This window comes from Staurois parvus, unplaced genomic scaffold, assembly GCF_062004578.1.
Source record: "Staurois parvus isolate SC_StPar_1 unplaced genomic scaffold, SC_StPar_1.0 ptg000021l, whole genome shotgun sequence".
NCBI classification, from domain to species: Eukaryota; Metazoa; Chordata; class Amphibia; order Anura; family Ranidae; genus Staurois; species Staurois parvus.
In genome coordinates, this window is record NW_028317817.1 from 9101714 (window position 1) to 9125810 (window position 24097).

The window sequence follows — 24097 nt, forward strand, 5'->3', positions numbered from 1 at the left end:
TTCTCTTGGCTTTTCTCTTGTATTCGAGGAAAGGGCTATCTCTTACAACTGTCCAGCAATAGTCAGCAAGCATTGATGGGCTCCATTTACCTTGATATCTTCTTTCCATAGCTGCAATGTCTTGATGGAAGCGCTCTCCGTGTTCATCACTCACTGCTCCACAGTTTGGTGGGAAAAAATCCAGATTCGAATGTAGAAAATGAATTTTTAGAGACATGTTGCAACCCAGATTTCTGTAAGTCTGGATGAGTTTTTCTACCACTTTCTTGTAGTCTGGTGTTTTATTGTTTCCAAGAAAATTTGATGTCACTGATACAAATGCTGTCCAGGCAGCCTTTTCCTTTCCACGCAACAGAGAAAGAAACTCATCATCATGAATAAGTTTACGAATCTGTGGCCCAACAAAGACTCCTTCATTTATTTTTGCAGCACTAAGTGCTGGAAATTTGCTAATCAGGTACTTGAAACCTGCTTTATTCTTGTCCATTGCCTTAACAAAGTTTTTCATTAATCCCAACTTGATGTGTAATGGAGGTAATAAGATCTTATTGCTGTCTACAAGTGCTGGATAGTTAACATTTTTTCTCCAGGCTGCAATGACTGGCGTAATGGCCAGTCTCTTTTGGCATAGTGCATTTCTCTCGCACGACTGTCCCACTCACAGAGGAAGCAGCAGTACTTAGTATATCCACCTTGAAGTCCAAGTAGGATAGCAATCACCTTCAGGTCACCACAAATCGACCATTGATGTTCATCATAGTTGATGCACCTTAAAAGGTCTTTCAAGTTTTCATACGTTTCTTTCATTGAAACTGCGTAAGCAACTGGAACTGACGGCAGCTGATTGCCATTATGGAGCAAAACAGCTTTAAGACTCGCCTTTGAAGCATCAATGAACAGCCTCCACTCATCGGGATCATAGCATACGCCGATGGCTGAGATTAAACCATGAACATTGTTACATACAGCAATATCACCTTCCTGGACGAAGAATGGGATCAGATCTTTCTGACGATGACGGTAGAAAGACGTACGAACATCACTTGCTAGGAGATTCCACTGTTGTAGTCTTGACCCCAAAAGCTCTGCCTTGTTCTTCGGAAGATCCAGGTCTCTGATAAGATCGCTCAATTCCACTTGTGTAATGAGGTGTGGTTCAGTGGATGTGGATGGAAGAAAGTCTGGGTCATGTGAGGTTGATGGTTGATGACTACACGCTTCAGGTTCTTCCTCACTTGACTCAACCACGAAGGATTCTGGTGCTTTAGGAATTGGTAGCCCCTCTCCATGAGGAACTGGACGTATTGCCGATGGAATATTTGGATAGTGCACAGATAACTTTTTCTTCTTATTTAGCCCTTTTGTTGGAGGCACCATACAAAAGTAACAATTACTAACATGATCTGTTGGCTCTCTCCAAATCATTGGCACAGCGAAAGGCATAGATGCCTTTTTCCATTCAACCATTGCTCCAGTGCTGTCCCACAAGAATTGCAGCATATATGTGGTGCCCAGCTCTTGTCCTGGTCTCCTATCTTGCAGCCAAAATACAAGTTGTAGGCTTTCTTAATCATTCCTGTTATCCTCCTTTTTTGTGAGATAAAAGTTATTTCACCGCAGATATAGTAGAAATTATCTTCTTTATTCACACAAGTTCGAGGCATTACTGAGTAGCCTATATAAGCATAAAACAAAATGTAAAGACGCTGTCGAACTACAATCAGCTACAGATACTGCAGCTTTTATGCAGTAAAGTGATGCAATTAAAGGCTAATATTGCATCATCTCAGTATACATGCAATTTTCTATTGGTCACCAGTATCAATTGCGCAATATGCAGCTGAAGTTGCATCATAATTTTGAATGGCTTACGTCATTAGATGGGTGAATATATCATGGAAACTAGAGCCAATCAACATTTTTTAGGGTCATTTTCGTTTTCAGCACCCCAAAATTATGTAAGATTAGCTAATTTTATGCCCAAAACTTTTTACCTGTTGAACAGTGTAATCCAAAAAGCAAGTGTCTCTACGTTGATTCTGATAACTGTCAGTAGAGCCAACAATGTTGGAAAAGTCTTTGGAAATCACCCAGACCACAGATAGTAACCTGGTCCACGCAGTTGGAGGTTCTGCACGGTACTAACAAACAAGCACCTTTTAAATAAAAATTAGCTTTTCAAAATGTGATATTTTACCGATACAATTATTTCCATCCAAATTATTACAATAAAAAATACATATTTTTCATATTTGGTTGTATTAAGTCATTTTAGGAACATCCAGTTTTAAAAGAATATCTTGTTTTTCATTTAAATCACCATTCACTGCTAGATATCTACAGAGTCTACAGTTTACTCCCTATTTACTTTTTGCAGCCTGGTTTAAAACTAAAGTAATACATATTAAAACAAAGATAAATCAAATGATGTAATAACAGCCATTTTAGGATTCATGTTCCTCCAGCAAAAGCAGAAGAAAGCTGATTATATACTATATTTCCATTTGTAGTATATTTCTTTTTTTCTGGCCTATCTGGTTGTTATTAAAGCAATGCATTATGGGATTTAATGTGAAATTTGGACATTTCTAGCAAAGCAGCGGTAAAATAGCTTGTGGTTTAACATGGCAGAGAATGACAGTAATTTTTCAGTAAAGTGATTTGGGTAATAAGAAGGAAATTATTGTAAAAAAAAGGGTTAAAATGGCTTGATGAATAATATTATGGGTGAAACTTTGTGCATGAAGCTAAGAATGAAAATGCTGAAACATGCAGAAAATAAAACTGTGCTGATCTTTTCAATATTTTATATGCTTTCACTGATATGGAACTTTCTTAAACAGCGAAAGATGTGTGCAATTATCAAATGCAACTATTGTACAATAAACTTTCATTAAATATTTCAACTGTTATGGATATAAGTATATTCTGTTACTTTATGCAGAAATGTAAGTATAATTAATAATAAATATGTGTTTCCCAAGGTACACTTAAGCGAAGTTCTAGTGCTCCTAGGGGAGACCTATCTCATGCAAGGTATGTATGATCTCACACAATAGTTGCAGATGAATAACTTATTTTATTTTTTTTTTAGTTTACCCATTGGTCTCAGGAATCACTGGTAAATCAGATAAAATCAGCGAGCCACCATTTGAAAATGGCAATATTTCAAATGCTGAATGTAATATTTGCAATATTATATATTCCCTGTATACTAACTTTACTGAGACCCAAATTTCCCATTGAAGAACAGCAAATCAGTAGTTAGGCAAACATCAGCAAAGGGGAAATGCAGACAGCAAAGTGCATAAATACAAAGAAACGTTTGATGGGGGAAATTAGGCAAATAATTGTTAAAGCAACTATGCACTATTTTCTGTCCAACTCTACTGAAATATATGGATATTAGAGGCTATCTAAGAGCTCTGTGCCTTGTATTTTAGTCATTTTCCTGAAACATTTATGCATATTTCATTGTTTTTAAACCAAGAATTACCCAATAACTCCTAATGCAGATCCATTTTGCAATAAGGATTGCAATCTCCTTTATGTAAAAACGTATATCACATAAGTGAGACAGTGTTTCTTGATTCAGTTTTGCTTATATTTGCAATATTTTTATTTTGCACATGGAAATTTTCTTTTTAAAATGCAAAACAAGAAATAAATGTGTAAGTAAGATTTCAGGAATCCTTCATCACCTGCTCTGCAAACATTTGTTCGCACAGTGCAGCTTAGGATAGATGTACCATTCACCTATTACCATAGATAACTATTGTCAGTAGCAATGCATCATGGTCACAGGTCTCCAGCTGGATGTATTAACTTTACAATTCCTATTTTCTAATGTAATATATATTAAAACAGTTCATTACAAAGCTAAAATCAATATTAAGAATTTGGATAGCTGTGGTAATTTATCATACTTTTAGGTTTACAACCTTGCATACACTTTTGATTAAAATCTATTGATCTGTACAGTAACACTTGTCAGTTTGCAATGTGTCAAATGGTACTTCAGCTTTGCAGTATGGCACATTGATGTTTACAAGTGTTATATAAAGACTTTTAATAAATATAAGTGGAAAACAAATTTAATCAGTAAGGTAGTATAAAGACCACTGATGTATAAAGTACAGCAACTTTGCCTCTAACTGGTCTTCGCCTTATAGTCCAATCATGATAAGTTAGTTTCTGATTGGTTGCTATGTATAACTGCACTTTATACATCATTACAACTTTTTATTGGTATAATTTTTAATGTCAAAGATATTTTAATGAAATAATCATATATATTTTATTATTTGAATATATTGTGTAATTCTTCATGATCATAATTGCAAATATTTCATTTTCCAGTTTGAAGACTAAGCTATTTAGTAAAAAGACATGCTCTGAAGTATTGAATAAAAGTTACTGTTTATACAGTCATTGGGTCTACTAAGGCCGATAGAGACAGAACATATTTTTAGATGCATTCAGTATATGACCTACAGCTTTGGGAGTCACCTTATTCCCCATATTCTGGAACAAGTCTGTCGGTTTTGGCTCCTGGTCCCAGAGCAGAGGCCAGAGAAGGGTTGAATCAATATTAAATGTTAGAACAAGAATCCAGCTGTATCTGTAGGTTGGCAGAATAGAATGTACATAATTATGTAAGTTTCTCCTAGTATTGAGAGTTTTCTCCCCTTACACCCTCACAACTCAGATCTACACATTTTTGTGTAACTTATAAACAATTGGTCTTTAGATATCAGAATCCCTGAGGGAAGAGCTTTTGTCAGGCCATATGTGTTTACCAAACCTGCACTAAAAAAGAGACACATAGTAAAATAAATTTTCAATATGGTCATTGTGGGGCATCATGGACTTTCTGAGACACTTCTTCCCTTTGACAAACTTAGATTCACACTGATTTTATTACCTTTCTAAAATATGAGCTTTAAAGCAGAGGAAGAAAGATAAGCAGCTCTGAGCAGCTACCCTAGAGGTAGAGGGGGTAGCGGCAGCCAGTATGCCACTCTACTACACTGCGTACAGGGACAGGAAATCTGCCTGTCTCTGTACGCCAGCTTAAGCTGGGTACACACTGAAACTGAAAGAAAAATTCTGTACGAGAAACGATCGGTTGATTATCTGATTGTTAGTATAGTTTATTCAACAGCCGATTTCGACTGTTTGGATGAAAAGAAAAAAACAAAGGTGCAAGCTAGAAAATTTTTTTTATATGTAAACACAATGTATGATTTTTGCTCAGTATATACAGTAATCGTAAAGAAATAATCAAAAAGAAAAATGATCAAAAGCAAAGAATGACTCGGAAGAATATGGCAACGAACATAGAAATTGCATACAAGAAAGAACATTTGCCTTTGTATTTCAAGAAATTTCATACAAGTTAATACCATTGTTGGTTACATCATGATATGCACCTTTGTGAAAAATCGGATGACTGTTTGTCTGATTTTCTCATAGTGTGTATCCTACTTTAGAGTAGGTATTAATTACCTCCAGTTTCATTATCTATGAACTGGAGGTAATTATTTTTTTAATTTAGCAGTTTGTAAACGTGAATCTGCCACAAGTGTTTGTAAAGTTACCAAAACAGATGGCAAGCATTTTTTTAATCTGACACAGGCCATTCTAAAGGGTCATAGTGCCAGAAAATTGTTGTTAGGGATTTATTTAATTCCTTGAAGTGTGCTTTTTTGAGGCACAGGAAAACGTTACAGCAAAAAGCACAGTGATAGAAGAGCTTTAGAAATCTGCCTGGGGCTTAAAAAAAAAACCCAACAAAAACCAACATTGGGCTTTCTGGTCAACAGATGCAAAAAGATACAAAACTATATACAGATTTATTTACAAAAACAAACAAAATGTATATTTTTACAAGTGTCATATATACATTAAAAATGTAAGGGCATGCACCATATGCTCTCAATAGCATAAAAACAAATATATGTATGTCCAACCTTCTCTAGATTTTACTCATTCATAAATACATTTGACATCTGTAATGTCAACATGTTTTTCAAGACTTGCCTGCATTTTTGGGACAACAGTGTCTCATCAATAGAAGAATTATATCCGCACTTATCACAGACAGGATGTGTATATAGTAAAATTTGCAGAGTCAAGGTCATGGAAATCCAGAGTGTCATATACACTAAACAGCCATATCATTATGACCATCATAACCAATCGGGGCGTAGACTCCATCAGACCTCTGAGGGTATGCTGTGGTATCTGGCATCAAGCTGTCAGTAGCAAATTTTTTAAGTCCAGTAGGTTGTGAGGTGGGGCCTCCATGGATTGGACTTGGTTTTCTAGCACATCCCACAGATGCTCGATTGGATTGAAATCTGGAGAATTTGGAGGCAAGTTAACACCTCAAACTCCTGTTCTGAAACCACTCTTGAATTCATCATACAATGCCATCTTTTTCCATTGCTCCAGTTCTGATGCTTATGTGCTCACGTGCCACTACACTGTTTGCCATGGACAGCATAGACACCCTGATTGGTCTGCAGCTCTGCAGCCCCATGTGCAGCAAACTGTGATGCACTCTGTGTTCTGACAACTTTCTGTGGGAACCAGGGGTGGACTGACCATTCGGGAACTCAGGCACTGCCCGAGGGCCAGGGTCAGTAGGGGGCCCCATGAGAAGCCCCTGGTACCTTTCATAGGCTTTTTTGGGTGTGGTTTGAGTGTGAGCAAGAACACAGGGGCACCATGATCCCTTATTGTCCGGGGGCCCCATGAGTTGTCAGTCCGCCCCTGGTGGGAACCAGCATTAAACGTTTCAATAATTTGAGCTACCGTAGCTCTTCTATTGGATCAGACTACACAGGCCAGCCTTCACTCCCTATGTACACCGATAAGCCTTGGCCGACTCATGACCCTGACACCAGTTTGCCAGCTTTCCTTCCAGGGACATCCCACAAGAGCTGCAGTTTTGGAGATGCTCTGGCCCAGTCATCACTCTAGCTGATACAAAAAGGCCCTTGTCAAAGTCACTCAAATCCTTACACTTGCTCATTTTTTGTGCTTTCAAAACATCAACTTCAAGGAGAACACATTTACCTGCTGCCCAATGTATCCCACCCATTTTTAGATGCCATTGTAATGAGATAATCATTGTTATTCACTTTACCTGTCAGTGTTCATTTATGTTATGGCTGTTTGGGGTATGTGTTCTTTAGCACCTAAAAGCATGTAGTGACTGGACCAAACACTAATGGTGGACAGACAAAAATGGTGCGCAGAGTGGTCCTTTGTGGTGGAGTTTAGAAATCTGTATTCTTAGTATTTTGTTTTAAACACAGAATTTATATTTTAAACTTTATACATTAATGTATCAATATAAGCCCAGTCTGCCTGGACAGTATAATCACTTGCTGACTTGGCACTATCCACAGGAAGCTTAACTCCTTAACAAGACACAAAAGTTGAATTCAACACTGTTATTTCAGATAGATGCAGTACAGAAGACATTTTTTCTGTCTTTTAAACTTTAGGAAGTTTACTAATTACTGATCCTGACTCTGCAAAGAACTAAAGCTGACTGAGGGAACTTGGAAGAAACAAGAAAGTCCTAGCTGGGAATGAACTAACCAGTACAAAACAAGAGGGGAGGACAGAGGGAGATACCAAATCACATAGTTGCAGTGGCCCTGTATGTCAGCATACAACAGAACAATAGTAACCAGGGGCAGACTGACAACTCATGGGGCCCCCGGGCAATAGGGGATCATGGGGCCCCCTGTGTCCTTGCCCAAACTCAAAAAAGCCTATGAAAAAGGTACCTGGGGCATCTCATGGGGCCCCCTACTGACCCCGAGCCCACGGGCAATACCCGAGTCTCCAAATGGTCAGTCTGCCCCTGATAGTAACCTGATACAGATAATGCTGCAACAAAAACAAAAATAATATATGCGGGACAGAACACCTCTAGATATCCTTAAAAGGGATTTTAAACCTAATCCAGAAGTGGAATTCTACTTAAAGCGGTATTAAACCCAAAAGAAAACATTTAATATATTGCAACTTACCAATTCCTAGATGTGCTGGCTAAATTCATTTATTTGTAAGGCTTTTTTTCCCTTTATTTTCACCTGTTAATTCTGCCAGTAACTACAGATGTGCAAGATGAAAAAAAATAGTTTTGTTTCCAATTCATTCATTAAGTCATTAATTTCATAATTTCATTTTGTCAAATTCGTTTTTTTAGAATGATTCATTTTAGAAATTTGTTTCATGTATTCGTTCTGAATTGATTTGTATTTTTCAGATCCATTTGTTATGTCCTTATATTATTATGGCAACTTGCTTCAGACTTCAATGCAATTTACTTGGGATTTTGTTGCAACTTGCTTGCGACCTTGATGTGATTTGCTTGCCACTTTGATGTGACTTGCTTTTGACTTTGGACAATCATACCAATACAAAGTGTGACACATATTAGCCTAGGTTCACACTGACAGAATGTATTTTAAGGGGAACCCCATGCCAAAAAAAAAATGGCGTGGGGCCCCCCTCCTGAACCATACCAGGCCACATACCCTCAACATGGGGTGGGGTGTTTGGGGGAGGGAGGCTCCCTCCCCCAAAAGGTACTTTGTCCTCATGTTGATGAGAACAAGGGCCTCTTCCCCACAACCTGGCTCTGTGGTTGTGAGGGGTGATGTATTGGAATCTGGAAGCCCCATTTACCAAGGCCATTTAACAAGTGACCCCAGACCCCCCCCCATATGAATAGGTATGGGGTACATAGTACTCCCTACTTATGCACCACTAAAAAAATGGGCAACGTAAATAAAAGCGGTTTTTGACAGGTCCTTTATAAAAAAAACATGTTCACCCGATGTAAATCAAGCCTCAATCATGATGAACACCAACCCGCATGAAAAAAACAAAAAATACCTGCCACTTGCAAAAAATGACCAGGCCCATCGCCAAAATGGCAGCTTCTTTTCCCCTGTTGTTAAGTAAACATGGGGGCGGGGCTACCTGGTGAAGTCTCCAAGTGAGGTCAAAGGGAGAGTGTCATTCAGTGAGTGTCTCTTGATGGGACTGTTTGACAGGCGCTGGGATTTTTTTTGTGTGCAGGTCGGTTTACAGTGTTATTGATGCAGGATTTACATCAGGGGACATGTTTTTTTTTTCTTAATAAAGGATTAGTCAAAAACGGTGTTAGTGTTTTTATTTACTTTTCACAATTTTTTGGTGAATGAATAGGGGTACTATGTACTCCATACTCATTCACATGGGGGACTGGGATCTGGGGCCCCCCTTGTTAAAAGGGCCAGGGTTGTGGAAAAGAGGCCCTTCTCTCCTCCATGTTGAGAACATGTGGTCTGGTATGGTTCATAAGGGGAAGACACACTCACTCCCCCCCCCCTTTCCCAGCTCAAATAAGGACCTGGTGAGGATTGGGGTGACCCCTACTTTTTTTAAGGAATGGTGTGGGGTCACTCCCAAAATCCATATAAGACCCTTATTCGAGCATGCAGCATGAGGGAGACAAAGAGTCTCTTCCCCACAACCCTGGCCCCTTTAACAATTTTTTTAATGCCAGTAAATATTTCCTAGTATTTTGCAAACAGCAAAAATCCCACTGACAACAGATGAGTCGACCAGGCGACCGCCCACTCCTTAACAACCGGCTATTAAAATTAATTTGTATCATTCGTTATTTTGGATGCTTCAAAAATCGAAATGAAGTGAATTAAATTTGTTCTTTCGTTAGAATTTATTTCGGATTCATTGAAATTCATTAGTATTGTCTTCCGAATTTCACGTGAATTTTGATTCGTAACGAAACAAATTGCACATGTCTACTTGTAAGTATGCTGTTTCTCAACAGAACAAGCTGTGATGCAAAATGTAGCAGTTTAGAGAGTTGAGACAAACCATTTACCACTGATGGGTGCTTACAATGATCAGCTTTGGTTTATTCATGTAAAACCTTAATCCCAAAAGAAAAAAAAACTGTTACTGTAACTGCTTGTGTAACTTCACTGTAAGTTGAAGTTTGCAAGCACAGCTAACACTCCCCTCCCTCCAGACTGACAATGCTGCTGTCCAAAGTTGCCCCTGTGCTCCTTCATCCAGAGTAGGGACACTCTAATATAGGAGGCGTACTACTGGCCAGACCACCAGGTGAAAGCAGACGGAAAAATGTCTAAAAAAGAACTAATGCAGCCACCACATCTAATGACTGGTAAGCTGGAATATTATTAAATTTTTGGTTTTGTGTTTAATACCACTTTAAGAAATCCACCATGTTTTGTCTCCTAAAAAAGTTGCAAGCGCAGAAAGCTATTTGTTGATCTGCCAGGAATTCAGTGAGCTCCTAACTTCCTACAGTGAGCTGACAATGTTGCCTCTGTTGCACTGAAACCCCAAGCAGTGTTGTCAGCCCCGCTGGATAACAAAACTACCGGACATAATGACAACACCACGTCCCCTTCTCTTCATCTGCATAACTCTTCCTTGTTTACATTCGTAGTAATATTCAGTTTAGGAGAGGGAATGCTAAGTATGACAACAAGTATAGGGTGGTGGAGATGAGGAAAGGGACAGCTGTCTTGTAGTCCAGCCGAGGAGAACCGCAGCAGGGCTGAATAAAATGGAATGAGTATGTACTGTAGAGTATGAAATTGCATGCCTCTTACAAATCTCACCAATGAGATTTAAAAGGAGATGTTTGACACGTATAAACAAAATTGCTGACATGGAGGAACTCATTTCTACAGCAAAAGAATGCCCCGAGAAATCAGGAAGACATGGGCTTGTTGGAGTCACTTCACAACCACAACCGCTTATCACCAACTGCTGCTTGACTCCTCCCCTTCCCCCACTTAAACATACCGTGATGACCAATAGGAATAAATAACTTTTTTCGAGTTTCATGCATATAATGTATACCCTACCTGACTGAGACCGAATATTACGACCCAAATATCACGGAAACTGACCTTTATACTGGATTACTACACACGCCTATCTAGATCGCCATATGAGACATTCGATTGCTGCTTGAATTATCTAAACCGGCTTGAACTGGAGTAGTTGCAGCTGCCCCCCCCCCTTTTTTTTTCTTTCTCCTCCATCTCTGTCCCCTCTTCTTTTTCTTACCTTCCTCTTTCTCTCGCTCTCCTTATCACGCCTCACCCTATCCTACATTCTTAATATTACTTTCTCATTTCTCTGAGTTCAAATGAACCTAGAATACTAGCAGACTTACAGTTACAATTGCAGCTCCTCAGCCCCTGCCCCTTGGGGTGGACATCCTATTATCTAATGTTCTCACCATCCTTTCACTTTGTACATCTGACATTTAAAGGGGCTCATATGAGGTTTGGCTGATGTATATACCCATCTGATATGTTCATTTTACTGTATGTCAATCCTGGTTTGAAGCATGTCCTCCTCTGGTATTCATAATTATATACTCCTGAATCAAGTAATGTTAATTGATGACATTATATAGGTTCCAGATTTATATCCTGTCAGAGATACGGGCGGTTATTGAGCTGTATCTATGACCCGAAAAGTAACCTGTATTTGTTACCACTCTGCTTTATTTTTTTCAATAAAACTGTTTTTGGAAAAAAAAAATGTTTACTATAAACATACTGTAACTGTCACAAAGCGATTTTCTTTATTTCTAATGGTATGAAATCCTAGTTATAAAAAAGTACATGTATTTTGTACCTTTTTTACAGGGAAAATACAGCAAGTACAGGCTCTAAATCAAGACCAGGTACTGTATGTATTCACATTTCTCAGCATAGAAGTCCAAACCTTACTGTTTCTTCCAAAGTAACATGAAATACCATCTCTCACTTTCTTTTCTTTAGCTTTGCTACCTTTTGATCTTCTTCTGAAAGTTCCTTCACTGGTGTTCAGGTCTCAAACTAGGAAACTAGCGACTTCTTTAGGTACAGGATGGCCAGCACACAGCTTTCCTCCTGTGGTGCTTCACAGTCTGAAACATCCTGGTATATTCTTTTAGTGTATATTTCAGTTTGCATCTGTATGCAGAAAATTTTCATTTTCCTGTAATTAGCCATACACGGTTAGGATGTTGTTTGAAACTGTTAACTTTTTAAAAATGTTCATTTGATTTCCTACTGGTTAATGGGGACAAATCAAAGATTGTTTTGACGAGTGAGAAGAAAATTAAAAGGGAAGGATGGAATTTGTTTTTCCTGAATGAACAAAATTCTAGTTGTCAATATGATCCTTAATTGGGAAAAACATACCTATTGTAAAGTGCATGTGCTTGGAAAAGTTTAATTCAGAAATAGATTTTTTTATGGTCAGGAATATTCATTCTTTAAAGTTATTATCAGGGCTTTTTTCTCAGAGAATAGGTGCAGGTACTCCCCCTTTCTGAGTCCCCCCTTGTCTCCGCCCTCTACCCATCTCCGACCACAGTTCCTTGGTTCCACCCTCTACCCAACTCCCAGTACTGCCTCGTTTAGAGAATACAGAACCAAATATCATTTTGTAATGCTAAGTAATTTGTTAATGGTAACAAAAAGAGCAGTAAAATGGTTATGCTGCAGCCCAACAACTTAAGACCCCCCCCCCCAGCAACAATACATCTACCCAGCAATAATTTGTTCCCCCACCAATAATAGAACCCCTCCAGCAACAATAGACCCCCTGCAACAAAATTCTTCCCCAAAAAGCAATAGATCCTGCCCAGCAACAATAGACCCCAGCCAGCATCAATAGACACTCCAGCAGCCAGCAACAATAGACCCCACCCACAACAGTAAATTCCCCCCAGCAACAATAGATTCCCCCTTCCTCCAGGGACAATCGATCCCCCAGAAGCCAGCATCAATAGGCCCTCCAGCACTTCCCAACACCCCTTGCCACTACATACATTCATTGCTGGAGATGCGGAACTGCGTTCCCTCACGTTCCCACTGAAAAAAAAGCCCTGGTTACTATGTCTGTTATAGAAATGTATGAAAGAACAATAAAAAACAATATTTATTTTTAAAGTGTGCAAAATTGGATTTTTAAGTAGCTTACATATACAGTATATATGTATAATCACTACAACCCCATGGGATGATGAACTTAAAATGTATGTATGAATACTTCTAAATGTGCAGTATACTTTAAAAAAATTAAATATATTCAGCTTTGCATCTTTCCCTGATTTCATAAGCAATAAAAGAAATATGTATTTAATAAATCTTGAAATCCATTCAGCTAGCAGGTCTGGACAAAATTTTAAAGGGTTTTTGAACAAAATCACTAAAGGATGGCATCATCCAATGCTCTGACAAACAATTTTTCAGAATTTTGTATTTTGTTGGAATATTCAAACAAAAGTCTTACCGTGTATGGGTAGCCTCAAACAGAATAATACGGGCTTAATCTATAATAATTTAAGAAGATCTATAATTAACTCCTTATTTAGCTCAATGGGCTCATTCACACTGACAGTTGGGGGTAGAAAAAACAAGCATCCACTGGAATTTTAACAATACAGCCTAACAGGGCTGTATTCATGCTGAAGCCATGGCAACTTTAACTCACACTGCTGAGTCTGACAAGTAGCATCCCCTGTCGAACCTGCCCATTGAGATCAATGCGGCTGCAGTGCAGTCACAAACCAAATGCTTAACTAGTAGTTGTAGTGCTGTCCCATTTGTTATTGTAAGGCAGTACAAGTTTATTTTAATTGCTTTCCTACATAATTTCCACTAAGGTAATCATAATTCGATGTTCGAAATTTTATTGATCAGTTACCATGGACAACACCTCTATATTTATTTTGCCTTAATTTTATAAATCAGACCTTTTTTTGAGAAAACTAAGGTCCTTTTTAAAATGAAAGGATTTCTAATCTCTGACAAGTGGGGAGCTATCCTCACCAGAATTCCCAGTTTTACCGTATTTGATGTGGCCTTCACAAAGCCAAGTTGATACACTTCTCTAATGGATATTTTCATTTTCTAGAATAGAAAACACAGTTGGAGATTTGACAGTGAAAGAGAGACACTATTTTTATGGTCACGTAGGAGAGCCAAGGCCACAAATTACCGCATGAAATCTCACCAATGGATCTCTAAAGTTCATCATACATATGTATTTTTGATACAATCCAAACTTCTGCAGGCAGGTCTGTTGGCCAGTGGTCTGTTAAGCAATTATACATGAATAGGGGTGAGGAGCACACAGATAACTTCCTGAGATGCTTATCTTTGCAAGAAATGTATAAGCAGGCAAGGTTTTCAAACCAGATTAGGTTCCTTGCTCCCTGTATTGGATAGGCAGGGTGGTGTGAGCTGTTCTTAAAGACAAAAAAATTATCAATGAATCCTTTCAGAAATAACCAGACTGAATGATTATCACTGCATGTCTATGACTCGTTAGTACCTGTCCAAGTTGAAATTTTTACATTTGGATAAAGACATTCTTTAACGTTCGTAAAAAAATGACCATGATGTTCCCATAATAGCCATTCAAGAGGCATTTCTCAAAAAATGATTTTAAAATTGATTTAGTATGTTTATTTTATATTGTCACATATACTTATTTTAAACATGTGATGACGTCTGTCTCTTACTGATTTTTACTTTATTGTACATCATTAAATTGTGTTTTTTTAAAGTGAACCTTGCATTAAAATAGCAAGGGATGCTTATTATGTGAGGCTCCGTCCCCCAAACTAAAATTATGTACTAAACATACCTGTGGGGGAAAAATTTGATCAATATACTTATTTTTTCCCTAATTCTGCCCAAAGCATCTAGACAAACGTCATGTCATGATCCTTCCAGTAAGATACCAGGGAAAGCTGAGTAGAGAAGATGATCCTGTGCTGCTTCATTCTCCTGAAGCATCATCTAATGAAATTTGGGCTACACGGCATTTCTTCAAATCTGGCTGGAAGGATGATGATGATGTCACTCCCTACAGTACGGAAGTCATGGAAAGGTAAGTTTAACTTATTCTTCCTCTATATTACTTTCAGCATGGTGAAGCATTTTAGCAAGGAAGGGGGTGGACCCTCAGTAGAAAGGAGCGTATCTTGCTGTGAGTGCAAAGTTTGTTTTAATGAACTATTTAGATTGTGAGCCTCTAACATCTTGTAATATAATAAACATTTCATTTGATGATGTTAGTTACCCTGTGTTCATGTGGGCTCCATGCCTGCTTTTCTGCAGTACTCTTACTTTGCTCAGAAGTGGGGCAAATATGTGTTTTATAAATGTTGGTGAATATGCATCCATTAAATATTGTGATAGGGCCCTGGATGAGTTGAAATCCATTACAGTGATACTGCATTTAAAAATTGTAGTTTTTTTGAAGGTTTAAAGCCAACAAAAAACTGTCATTTTTTCATTGTTGTCTGTGTCCTCATTATGGAAATTAACAGTTTTTTCTTTGAGATGATTACCGCTCTAACTGGAACTAAGGTCTCATTCACACTGGCAATATCAAACTTGCATTTATTTGCTTTTATAGGACATTTCTAAAAATATATAATTGTATACAATGATTATTTGTATCATTCACAATGAGCATTTACCTGCATTTAAGTGCAGTAAATTTAGCTGTGTTTGGAAAATATAGAATTCTGTGCATGCAGCATCAGATTAGAAATGCTAGTAAACGTGGGTCAACCAGGAATATCTAAAAGCAGTAAAAAGTGATCTAGCAGGCATGAAAATTGTTTGTACTTTACAGATATCTTCTCCTGCGTTTTGAAAAGTTAAACACAGGAGAGACTGTGAATGAGGCCTAAAAGAGAAGAAAAATCCAACACTACTACTGGCAGTGAATGATGGGGGAAATTTCCAATGATGACACTTGTTCCGGTGACAACCTGTCTAAGAGGCATTTCCCCCACTTGAGGGAGAGATCTCTTCTTACTTTCTGTTGTGTATACAGGACAGAAAGTAAGGGTCTCTTTTCGTCTTAAAAAAAGAAATTATTTATATATATATATATATATATATATATACAGTATATACACACACAGTGGGGAAAATAATTATTTTATTATAATTTTTATCATAGGTGTATTTTAAATGATAGAGACAGAGTATCAACCAAACATCCAGACAAAACACATGATACAAATGTTATAGATTAAGTTGCAGTTCGCTGAGTAAAATAAATATTTGATCCCCTACCAACCAACAATAATTTAGGCTCCCACAGACTGGCTATGTGCTCATTTGGTACACAGATTAGTCCTGTCAATTTAAGAAGGTGCTCCTAACAACAGCTCATTATGTGTATAAAAGACACCTGTCCACAGAATCTCATTCTTGGGCACCACCATGGGCAAAACCAAAGAGCTGTCAAAGGACATCAGGACAAGATTGTATACCTCCACAAGGCTGGAATGGGCCACAAGACCATCAGCAAGAAGCTTTGTAAGAAGGAGAAAACTGCTGGAGCGATTATTTGCAAATGGAAGAAATACAAAATAACCATCAATCGCCCTCGGTCTGGAGCTCCATGCAAGATTTTGCCTCATGGGGTAAGGATGATCATGAGAAAAGTGAGGGATCAGTCCAGAACATCACAGAGGGAGCTTGTAAATGATCTCAAGGCAGTTGGGACCACAGTCACCAAACAAATAATTGTTAACACAATTGGCCGCCATTGATTGAAATCCTGCAGTGCCCGCAAGGTCCCCCTCCTCAAGATGTACATGCCCCTGTGAAGTTTGCCAGTGAACAGCTAAATGATTCAGAGAAGGATTGGGAGAAAGTGTTGTAGTCAGATGAGACCAAAATGTAACTCTTTGACATTAACTCGGCTTGCTATGTTTAGAGGAAGAAAAATGCTGACTATGACCCTAAGAACACCATCCCTACAGTTAAGCACAGAGGTGGAAACATTATGCTTTGGGGCTGTTTCTCTGCTAAAGGTACAGGCAGACTTTGCTGCATTGAGGGGCCAATGGACGGGGCCATGTTTTATAAAATCTTGAATGAGAACCTTCCTCCCTCCAGCTAGAAAACTGAAGATGGCTCATGGATGGGTATTCCAGCATGACAATGACCCAAAAAAAATTCCACCAAGGCAACAAAGGAGTGGCTCAAGAAGAAGCACATTAAAGTCATGGAGTGGCCTAGCCAGTCTCCAGACCTTAATTTGATAGAAAATTTATGGATGGAGACGAAACTTCGATCTGTAAAGAGGAGGGGACCAAAATCCCTTCTGAGATGGATGCAAACCTGATAACCAACTACAAGAAACGGCTTGCCAACAAGGGATTCTCCCCCAAGTACTAAGTCATGTTTTGCTTGTGGATCAAATACTTATTTTACTCACTGAACTGCAACTCAGTTTATAACATTTGTATCATGCGTTTTTTTCTGGATTTTTGGTTGATATTTTGTATCTATCATTTAAACTACACCTATGATAAAAATTATAGACTCTTCATTTCTTTGTTAGTGGGCAAGCTTACAAAATCTGCAGAGGATCAAATAATTGTTTTCCCCACTGTATATGCTAAGAGAGGCCTAGCCATTGCTGTTAACCATTATCATCACAGGAGTGAGCTTTCAAATGCTAAGCTCAGAGCTACTGTATCAGGGGACAGAAAGCACATGTTAGGGGAGTTGAATCAGAGCTCACTCCTGTAATGTACTGTACGTAAATAGCCTACACCTACAGCTAGGGCATTATCCAATTTTGGTCAAAGCTGCATAGTTTGTTTTTATCTACATATATCCCTTATGCTTAGGCAGTTTTTGGTAAAGGCAAACTTTGCCTTTAAAGTGGTAGTAAAGTTGCCTGAAAAAAAAATGTAAAAAATGGGCCCCCTGCAGGTTTAAGTCATAATGTACTAGTATGCACTGCATAGTAGCACATTATAACAGACTTACCCACAAACAAACCCTACAGTACATCGCTTTCATGCCTCCCCCAATACTTGTATCTTCACTGATCTGCCCTCTGTTTTCCATATCCATGGCCGCTTGAATGGCCGGGCTGCTGTGACGTCAGTCCCGTGCATGCACACAGAGTGGGCTGTAAATGTGTTCTGAGCTGCGCATGCACATGCTTCGATCACATTACCACTAGCAGGCAGGGGGAATATTTATGGCAAAAGTGACCTCTAGAGTTTTTTCTGTTATAAAAACCCTTCCTGTCAGCGATTTTTTTTTTTTTTTTTTCTCCACTACCACTTTAAGACTTCAGCTAAGATTTAAGTTAAGATTTCCGGTAAGTTTTAATATAAGCTCTGACATTTTTATTACAGTTAAGATTTATGATAAGGTCTATACTGTTTAAAAAGACACTGTCAATCTAAATATAGCAATCTTTTTTATGAAAATGTTTAATATATATCTTTCTGCAGTTATGTTTTCTTTTTTTCCTACAACCTTTATTTCTCCCATCAATTTATTTGAAGAATCCGTAGATAGGAACCATAAACAAATTACTAGCAAAAATGAATTCATAAATGCCTGAACTAAACCTGTCTGATTGTCATCAAGGTTTTGAATATTGCAAACCGCAATACTGAAACATCTTTCTTTTTTTTAAACTGTGTAAATGCCTACTTTTCATTTCAGAAAAAACACCTCATTTTAAATTTGTCTTCAATGTGCCAAGTTTAATCTGACTACTTTGTCTGTCTTCCGTGCCACAGCTTCTGCAGGCATTGCAGTATCACAGAAGAAAGTGCGACAGATCAGTGATCCCATTCAACAAATTTTAATCCAACTGCACAAAATAATTTACATAACACAGGTATACATTTCTTGTGTGGTTTGATGCTTGTGTAAATTTATGCCCCAAAAATGTTAAAACATACTTTTGGGAAAACTCCCAATAATTTATCACTGGCTGCACACTGCGTACAGCTCTGGGTGCCTGTACATTAAATTATAACTACAGGCAAAACTTTTTTTTTTAGTTTTGGATGGGGTTGAGATGAACTAGAACACCTGTCCGTTTTTATTGCTGTCTGTGCCCAGTTACGGAGATTCACCCTCTCTATTTGTCCTATTTGCCATTATCATCAAAAGTGAAAGTAAAGGAAATCCCACATTTTGGGCTTTCCCTAGAAAAGTAATAGAAAGGAAATCATCCAATGGGGACACTAGTTCTAGAGACTCAAGGAGTCCCCAGGGAGTTCCCTTAATTTTTCTCTCCCTTCCTTTTTTAGCTATGGGACAGGAAGTAAAGGAAAATCTTTTAGACAGATGGCAAAAAATAAACCGATAGAGGTTAAAACCCTCCCTTAATCTATTCACAATGAAAAAAAAAAGTTTTGCCTATAATTCTACTTGAATTCAACCATGATAGTTAGGTTGATAATTCTATATAAGGGTGCCCTTGGATTAAAGGCACCAGGGGTGCTGAAATGGTAAATGGACCTGATGTGCACCTACCTTGAGGCATCTGTGTGGTCAGAAGTGGTTTGAAAGCTATGAAATACAGGGCCCCATAGCATTTCTGTGTAGCAGCTTGCAGGTTCAGTATATCTCTGTAATACTTGCACATTTACCTATATTGTATTGTAATAACCTCTCAAGTACAGAAAATACCTATTGATCTGCCAGAAATGCATTCAGCCTGTTGTGGGCTGAAAATTCACAGCATTTTCTCTGGACTTAATGGTGTAAACCCAGGCAAGTTGTCTATTGCTAAACTATTTAAATCCTCTCATTCTGCCATCTCTACAACATAAAGGCTATGGAGATGGAGATGAGTTTTGATGCATGTTAGTAGCAGGTCAATATCCTCAGATTCGCCCCACCGGGACTTTAGCAAGCCAGGGTCCAGTAGCAGATACAGAAGGTGGGGATCAAGCAGTAATCAAGCCAAAGGTTGGTAACAAGTGGTTGCAAGTTGCGATCAAGTGAAAGCATAGCTGAGGAACAAGCCAAAGATTGGTAACAAGTGGTAGCAGAGATAAGGACAGCTGCAGGTATGCAAAAGAGAAAGATATCAGCTGGAGAAGAGCACAGTAATCTGGCAAGCAGGACGTGCAAAGGAGTGGCTTAAATAGGAAGTTCATGGGAGGAGCAAGGAGTTCAAGGTTCACCAGAACCAAGGTACAAGGCAAGATTATCCAAAGATTCAGACAGGATGCTGCCCAGCATCTCAAATGTCTTGGCAAGGAGAGCTACTGCTGGACACAGCAAATGCCATGGGTTCAGATCCTGGTACTGACACATCTCTTCTTTTTTTGCAGACTTTTAATTTGCTGTTTTTACAGTCTAGTGGTAGCTTTACCAAAATGCACACTTCATTAACATGCCAGAGGTAAATGAACTGTAATGAAAGAGGACCCCCTCTCCCCCTGCATAGAAATGGAGTGCAGAGGGAATACACATGCCTGGTAGGGAAAATGTTCACAAGCGGATCTGTGATCTAGTCAGCAATACCTTACAGGATCAGGGATGGGTGTGTAGGAGAACATTTTCAATGTGTTCCTTTAGTTGGCTCTGTTAACATATTGCTTCAGATTAAAGAAATCCAAAATTGTGGGTCTGTGCCCACCTCCTCCTCTATGTTATGATGACTGATGGGGCTAAGTCATAGTTTTTATCAAAGTATAAAGTGCTGATTGCTATAAATAACAATATATCATAATACATAAAATAATCTGATAAGAATCCTTGATAAATGATAATGTCCAAAAAGATATAATGTTCAAAAAATATATATAAATAAATAGTCCTCCAAAGAAACAGTCCATAGAGTAACTTCCAGCAGGATGATATTCCCAATTGTTTCTGGAGATCAAACCTCAAAGGAAAGAGAACTGTGTAATACCATAAATAAACATGGGATCAAACGAACATCACTGCAAACGCATGTGAATCACACTAAACCACAGGTGTTCACTAATAAAGGTGAGTATTAGTGTGAACTTATGCGGGAAAACGCTAGTGACACTTGCATGCAGTGTTCATACTGTGAAAGATGTGTCCACTTCTAAGTATAAGGATTGAATACGCTTACCAGAGCGTGGATATAAACCAGCATGTAAAATCCCAATCAAGAGACCGCCTTTCTTTGGACTGTTTCTTTGGAGGACTATTTATTTATATATATTTTTTTTTGACATATCTTTTTGGACATTATCATTTATCAAGGATTCTTATCGGATTATTTTATGTATTATGACATATTGTTATTTATAGCAATCAGCACTTTATACTTTGATTCATACACTTTTTGGGGTGAAAAGTGTTTATGTGCATTTAGGGTATTCAATTTAGTAGGAACACCGTTTACTGATATTATAGTTTTTATCAAGTTCTGTTAAATCAAATTTAATAGAGTATATCTTATTAAATCATTGGAGTTTTTTTATCAAGATTTTGATTTACTTAGCTTTGATATTCTGGGGTGTAGGGGTTCACAGGAGCATATATTTAAATTAATAAACTGAGTCTGGCAGTGGAATGTATTAGGATTCCACCACAACTTTTTTCAGTAGAAAGCTTTATAAGTTTTTCTTACATGTTTTTGGTGTTATGTGACCCTCTCAGAGACAGAAAATGCTTCAAAAGCTCCTTAAGCCTTAGATGCTTCTAGAATTCACCTCCTCACCTTTCTGTATCCTAATTTAATGTTGGTAACTAGCTTAAGCTGGAACTCAGTGTTGACATATAAAAGGACACGGCAACCTTTCTGTAAACAGGGTGCTCTGAATCTCAACTCATATGCGGCTTAATACGCAATTATTTCCTGCTTGGTATTTAAACTTGCAATAGGCTATAGCGTAATTCAGTATATGGCCAAATGTTATGGTAGTTATAGCTAGTGTATCTCTAGGGGTGCAATTAAAATATATTACAGACTGATAAATAACATAACAATATTGTAAAACCATTTTCTCATTCTCGCTATGTTTCTATAGCTCCCTCCAGCACTACATGATAACCTGAAAAGAAGAGTTGTTGAACGGTACAAGAAATCACTTTTCAGTCTCCAGAGCAACCCTTGTAACCTGAAAGCAGAGATGCAAAAGGTAAAACTTTTTTTGTTGGTACTTTAAAAAAAAATTATTGTTATTTATGCACAGCACGCACTGGTTATGCGTACTGTGTTCTCTCGTACATTTTAGGATATACAGTACTGTGCAAAAGTTTTAGGCAGGTGTGAAAAAATGCTGTAAATTAAGAAAGCTTCCAGAAATAGACATGTTGATAGCTTATTTTTATCAATCAACAAAAGGAGTAAAAAAAAATGAATAGACAGAAGAGAAATCCAAGTCAAATGAATAACTGGTGTGACTACCTTATGCCTTCAAAACAGCATCATTTCTTCTAGGTACACTTGCACACAGTTTTTGAAGGAACTTAGCAGGTAGGTTGTTACAAACATCTTAGAGAACTAACCACAGATCTTCTATAGATGTAGGCTGCCTCAAATCCTTGTCTCCTCATGTAATCCCAGAAAGACTCGATGATGTTGAGATCAGGGCTCTGTGGGGGCCAGACCATCACTTCCAGGACTCCTTGTTGTTTTTTATGCTGCAGATATTTCTTAATGACATTGGCAGTATGTTTGGGATTGTTGTCCTGCTGCAGAATAAATTTGGAGCCAATCACACGTCTCCCTGTTGGTATGGCCTGATGGATAAGTATCTGCCTGTATAAACCTTTGGTGCACAGTCAAGAGACACAGTAACAGAATATCAGTCAGCACCTGAGTTATAGCTCCTTTCTTCCTGGACACACTAATGCCCTCACATCCATTTTGTGAGTACCCCACAGAGGATCACCTCACTTAGCAATGGCAGAGATAAGGTGCAGAGATGCAACACTCGTGCTACAGAGAGCACTGAGGAAAACCTGCAAAATGCTCAGGGTGATAGCTGTTCCCCTGCATTGGAGCAATGTCACAGGGTCATAGCTCCCTGCCCCTAATTTTAGCTCCCTCTCAGGCCTGCAACAGATGGTTTAACTGTCTAAGGCAGATTGCATTACAGCTATGTCTGATTTCTTTAGGAAACTCTCTACCCTTCTAGAAACCTCCAGGCCCCAAAAGAGTACTTCTGTCTCCTCACCACCTGAGTATCAGAAGTATGACCCTGTACAACGTAACCTCTTTGAGGAAGATTATGGGGAAGGCGAGGTATATGCAGAAGAGGATCCTGCAAAGAAAATTTCACTTTCTGCATGTTATGAGACACAAGCCAAGGCTTTATGCTATATGCTTTCTACTGTGAGATCAATTATTTTTACGGTGTGTAAAAGCCTTTGCCTACTATCACCGGAATCTCCTCAGTCAAAACAAGTTCCTATTGGAACAAAAATGCTGGCGAAGTCTAGAAAAACGCTTCACACATGCAAATTAACTGTGCTTTGCATGAGGATTGGTCAAATCCTGAAAAAGTATTTTCTTCCTTCAAAACTCTTTGCTGAGTTATATCCTATGGAAAAGGATGTAATTAAAATTGTATGGGATCCTGTATGGTATTGTACTTGTATGGGATCCTGACATTTTGGTTCTCAACAAGCATCTTACTGTTCTTGTTGGGGATATTCCCCCCTTTTAAGGATTCTGTCAATAGATGCTTAGAAACCCTATTGAAGGCAACCTTTGCTCTTGCTGGTCCTGATTACAGCTGGCCATTGCAGATATGTCCATTTGTCAGACTGTTACTAACTGAACAGGACAGATGAAAACAGAAAACAATCCTTTGTTTGAAGACCCTATTCTCCTGGAAAAAATTCAGCTCATGCCCTCAGTGCTGCTATTTTATGTTGATGCTCTGTAGAATGTACTTTGCCTAGTCTCTAGGATGATGCCGCCTTGTGTTTTGTGGTTAAACACTTGGTCTGCTGAACCAGCTTGCAAAAGACATCTTTTTTCATGCCTTTCATGAATACCTGTTTGGTACATCCCTGGGAGGATTTGCTTCAACCCCATAAAAAACAACAAGCTTACTACTACGTATAGCTACTACCACTTTCCACAGAAAGGGTTTTTTCTTTCCATCCAGGAATCCTCCACTAGGTCAAAAGTAGGTCCATGCTTTTTTGGCAAGACTTGGACCCCAAAACCCTCCAAGCCTAGCCAAATGCCCTTCTCACAATGGAGGGTCACTCTCAGTCTCTGAAGCCTT

General features: G+C 38.4%; 1 protein-coding gene across 1 annotated transcript in view; it reads left to right on the plus strand.

Moving 5' to 3' along the window:
- Window positions 1-24097, plus strand: part of NEK10 (NIMA related kinase 10) — a 371560-nt gene that overhangs the window by 304165 nt on the left and 43298 nt on the right. Inside the window, 5 exon segments of the mRNA XM_089691216.1 lie at window positions 2985-3036; window positions 11730-11767; window positions 11865-12005; window positions 18656-18756; window positions 21884-21994. Coding sequence (XP_089547342.1) covers window positions 2985-3036; window positions 11730-11767; window positions 11865-12005; window positions 18656-18756; window positions 21884-21994 — 443 coding nt within the window.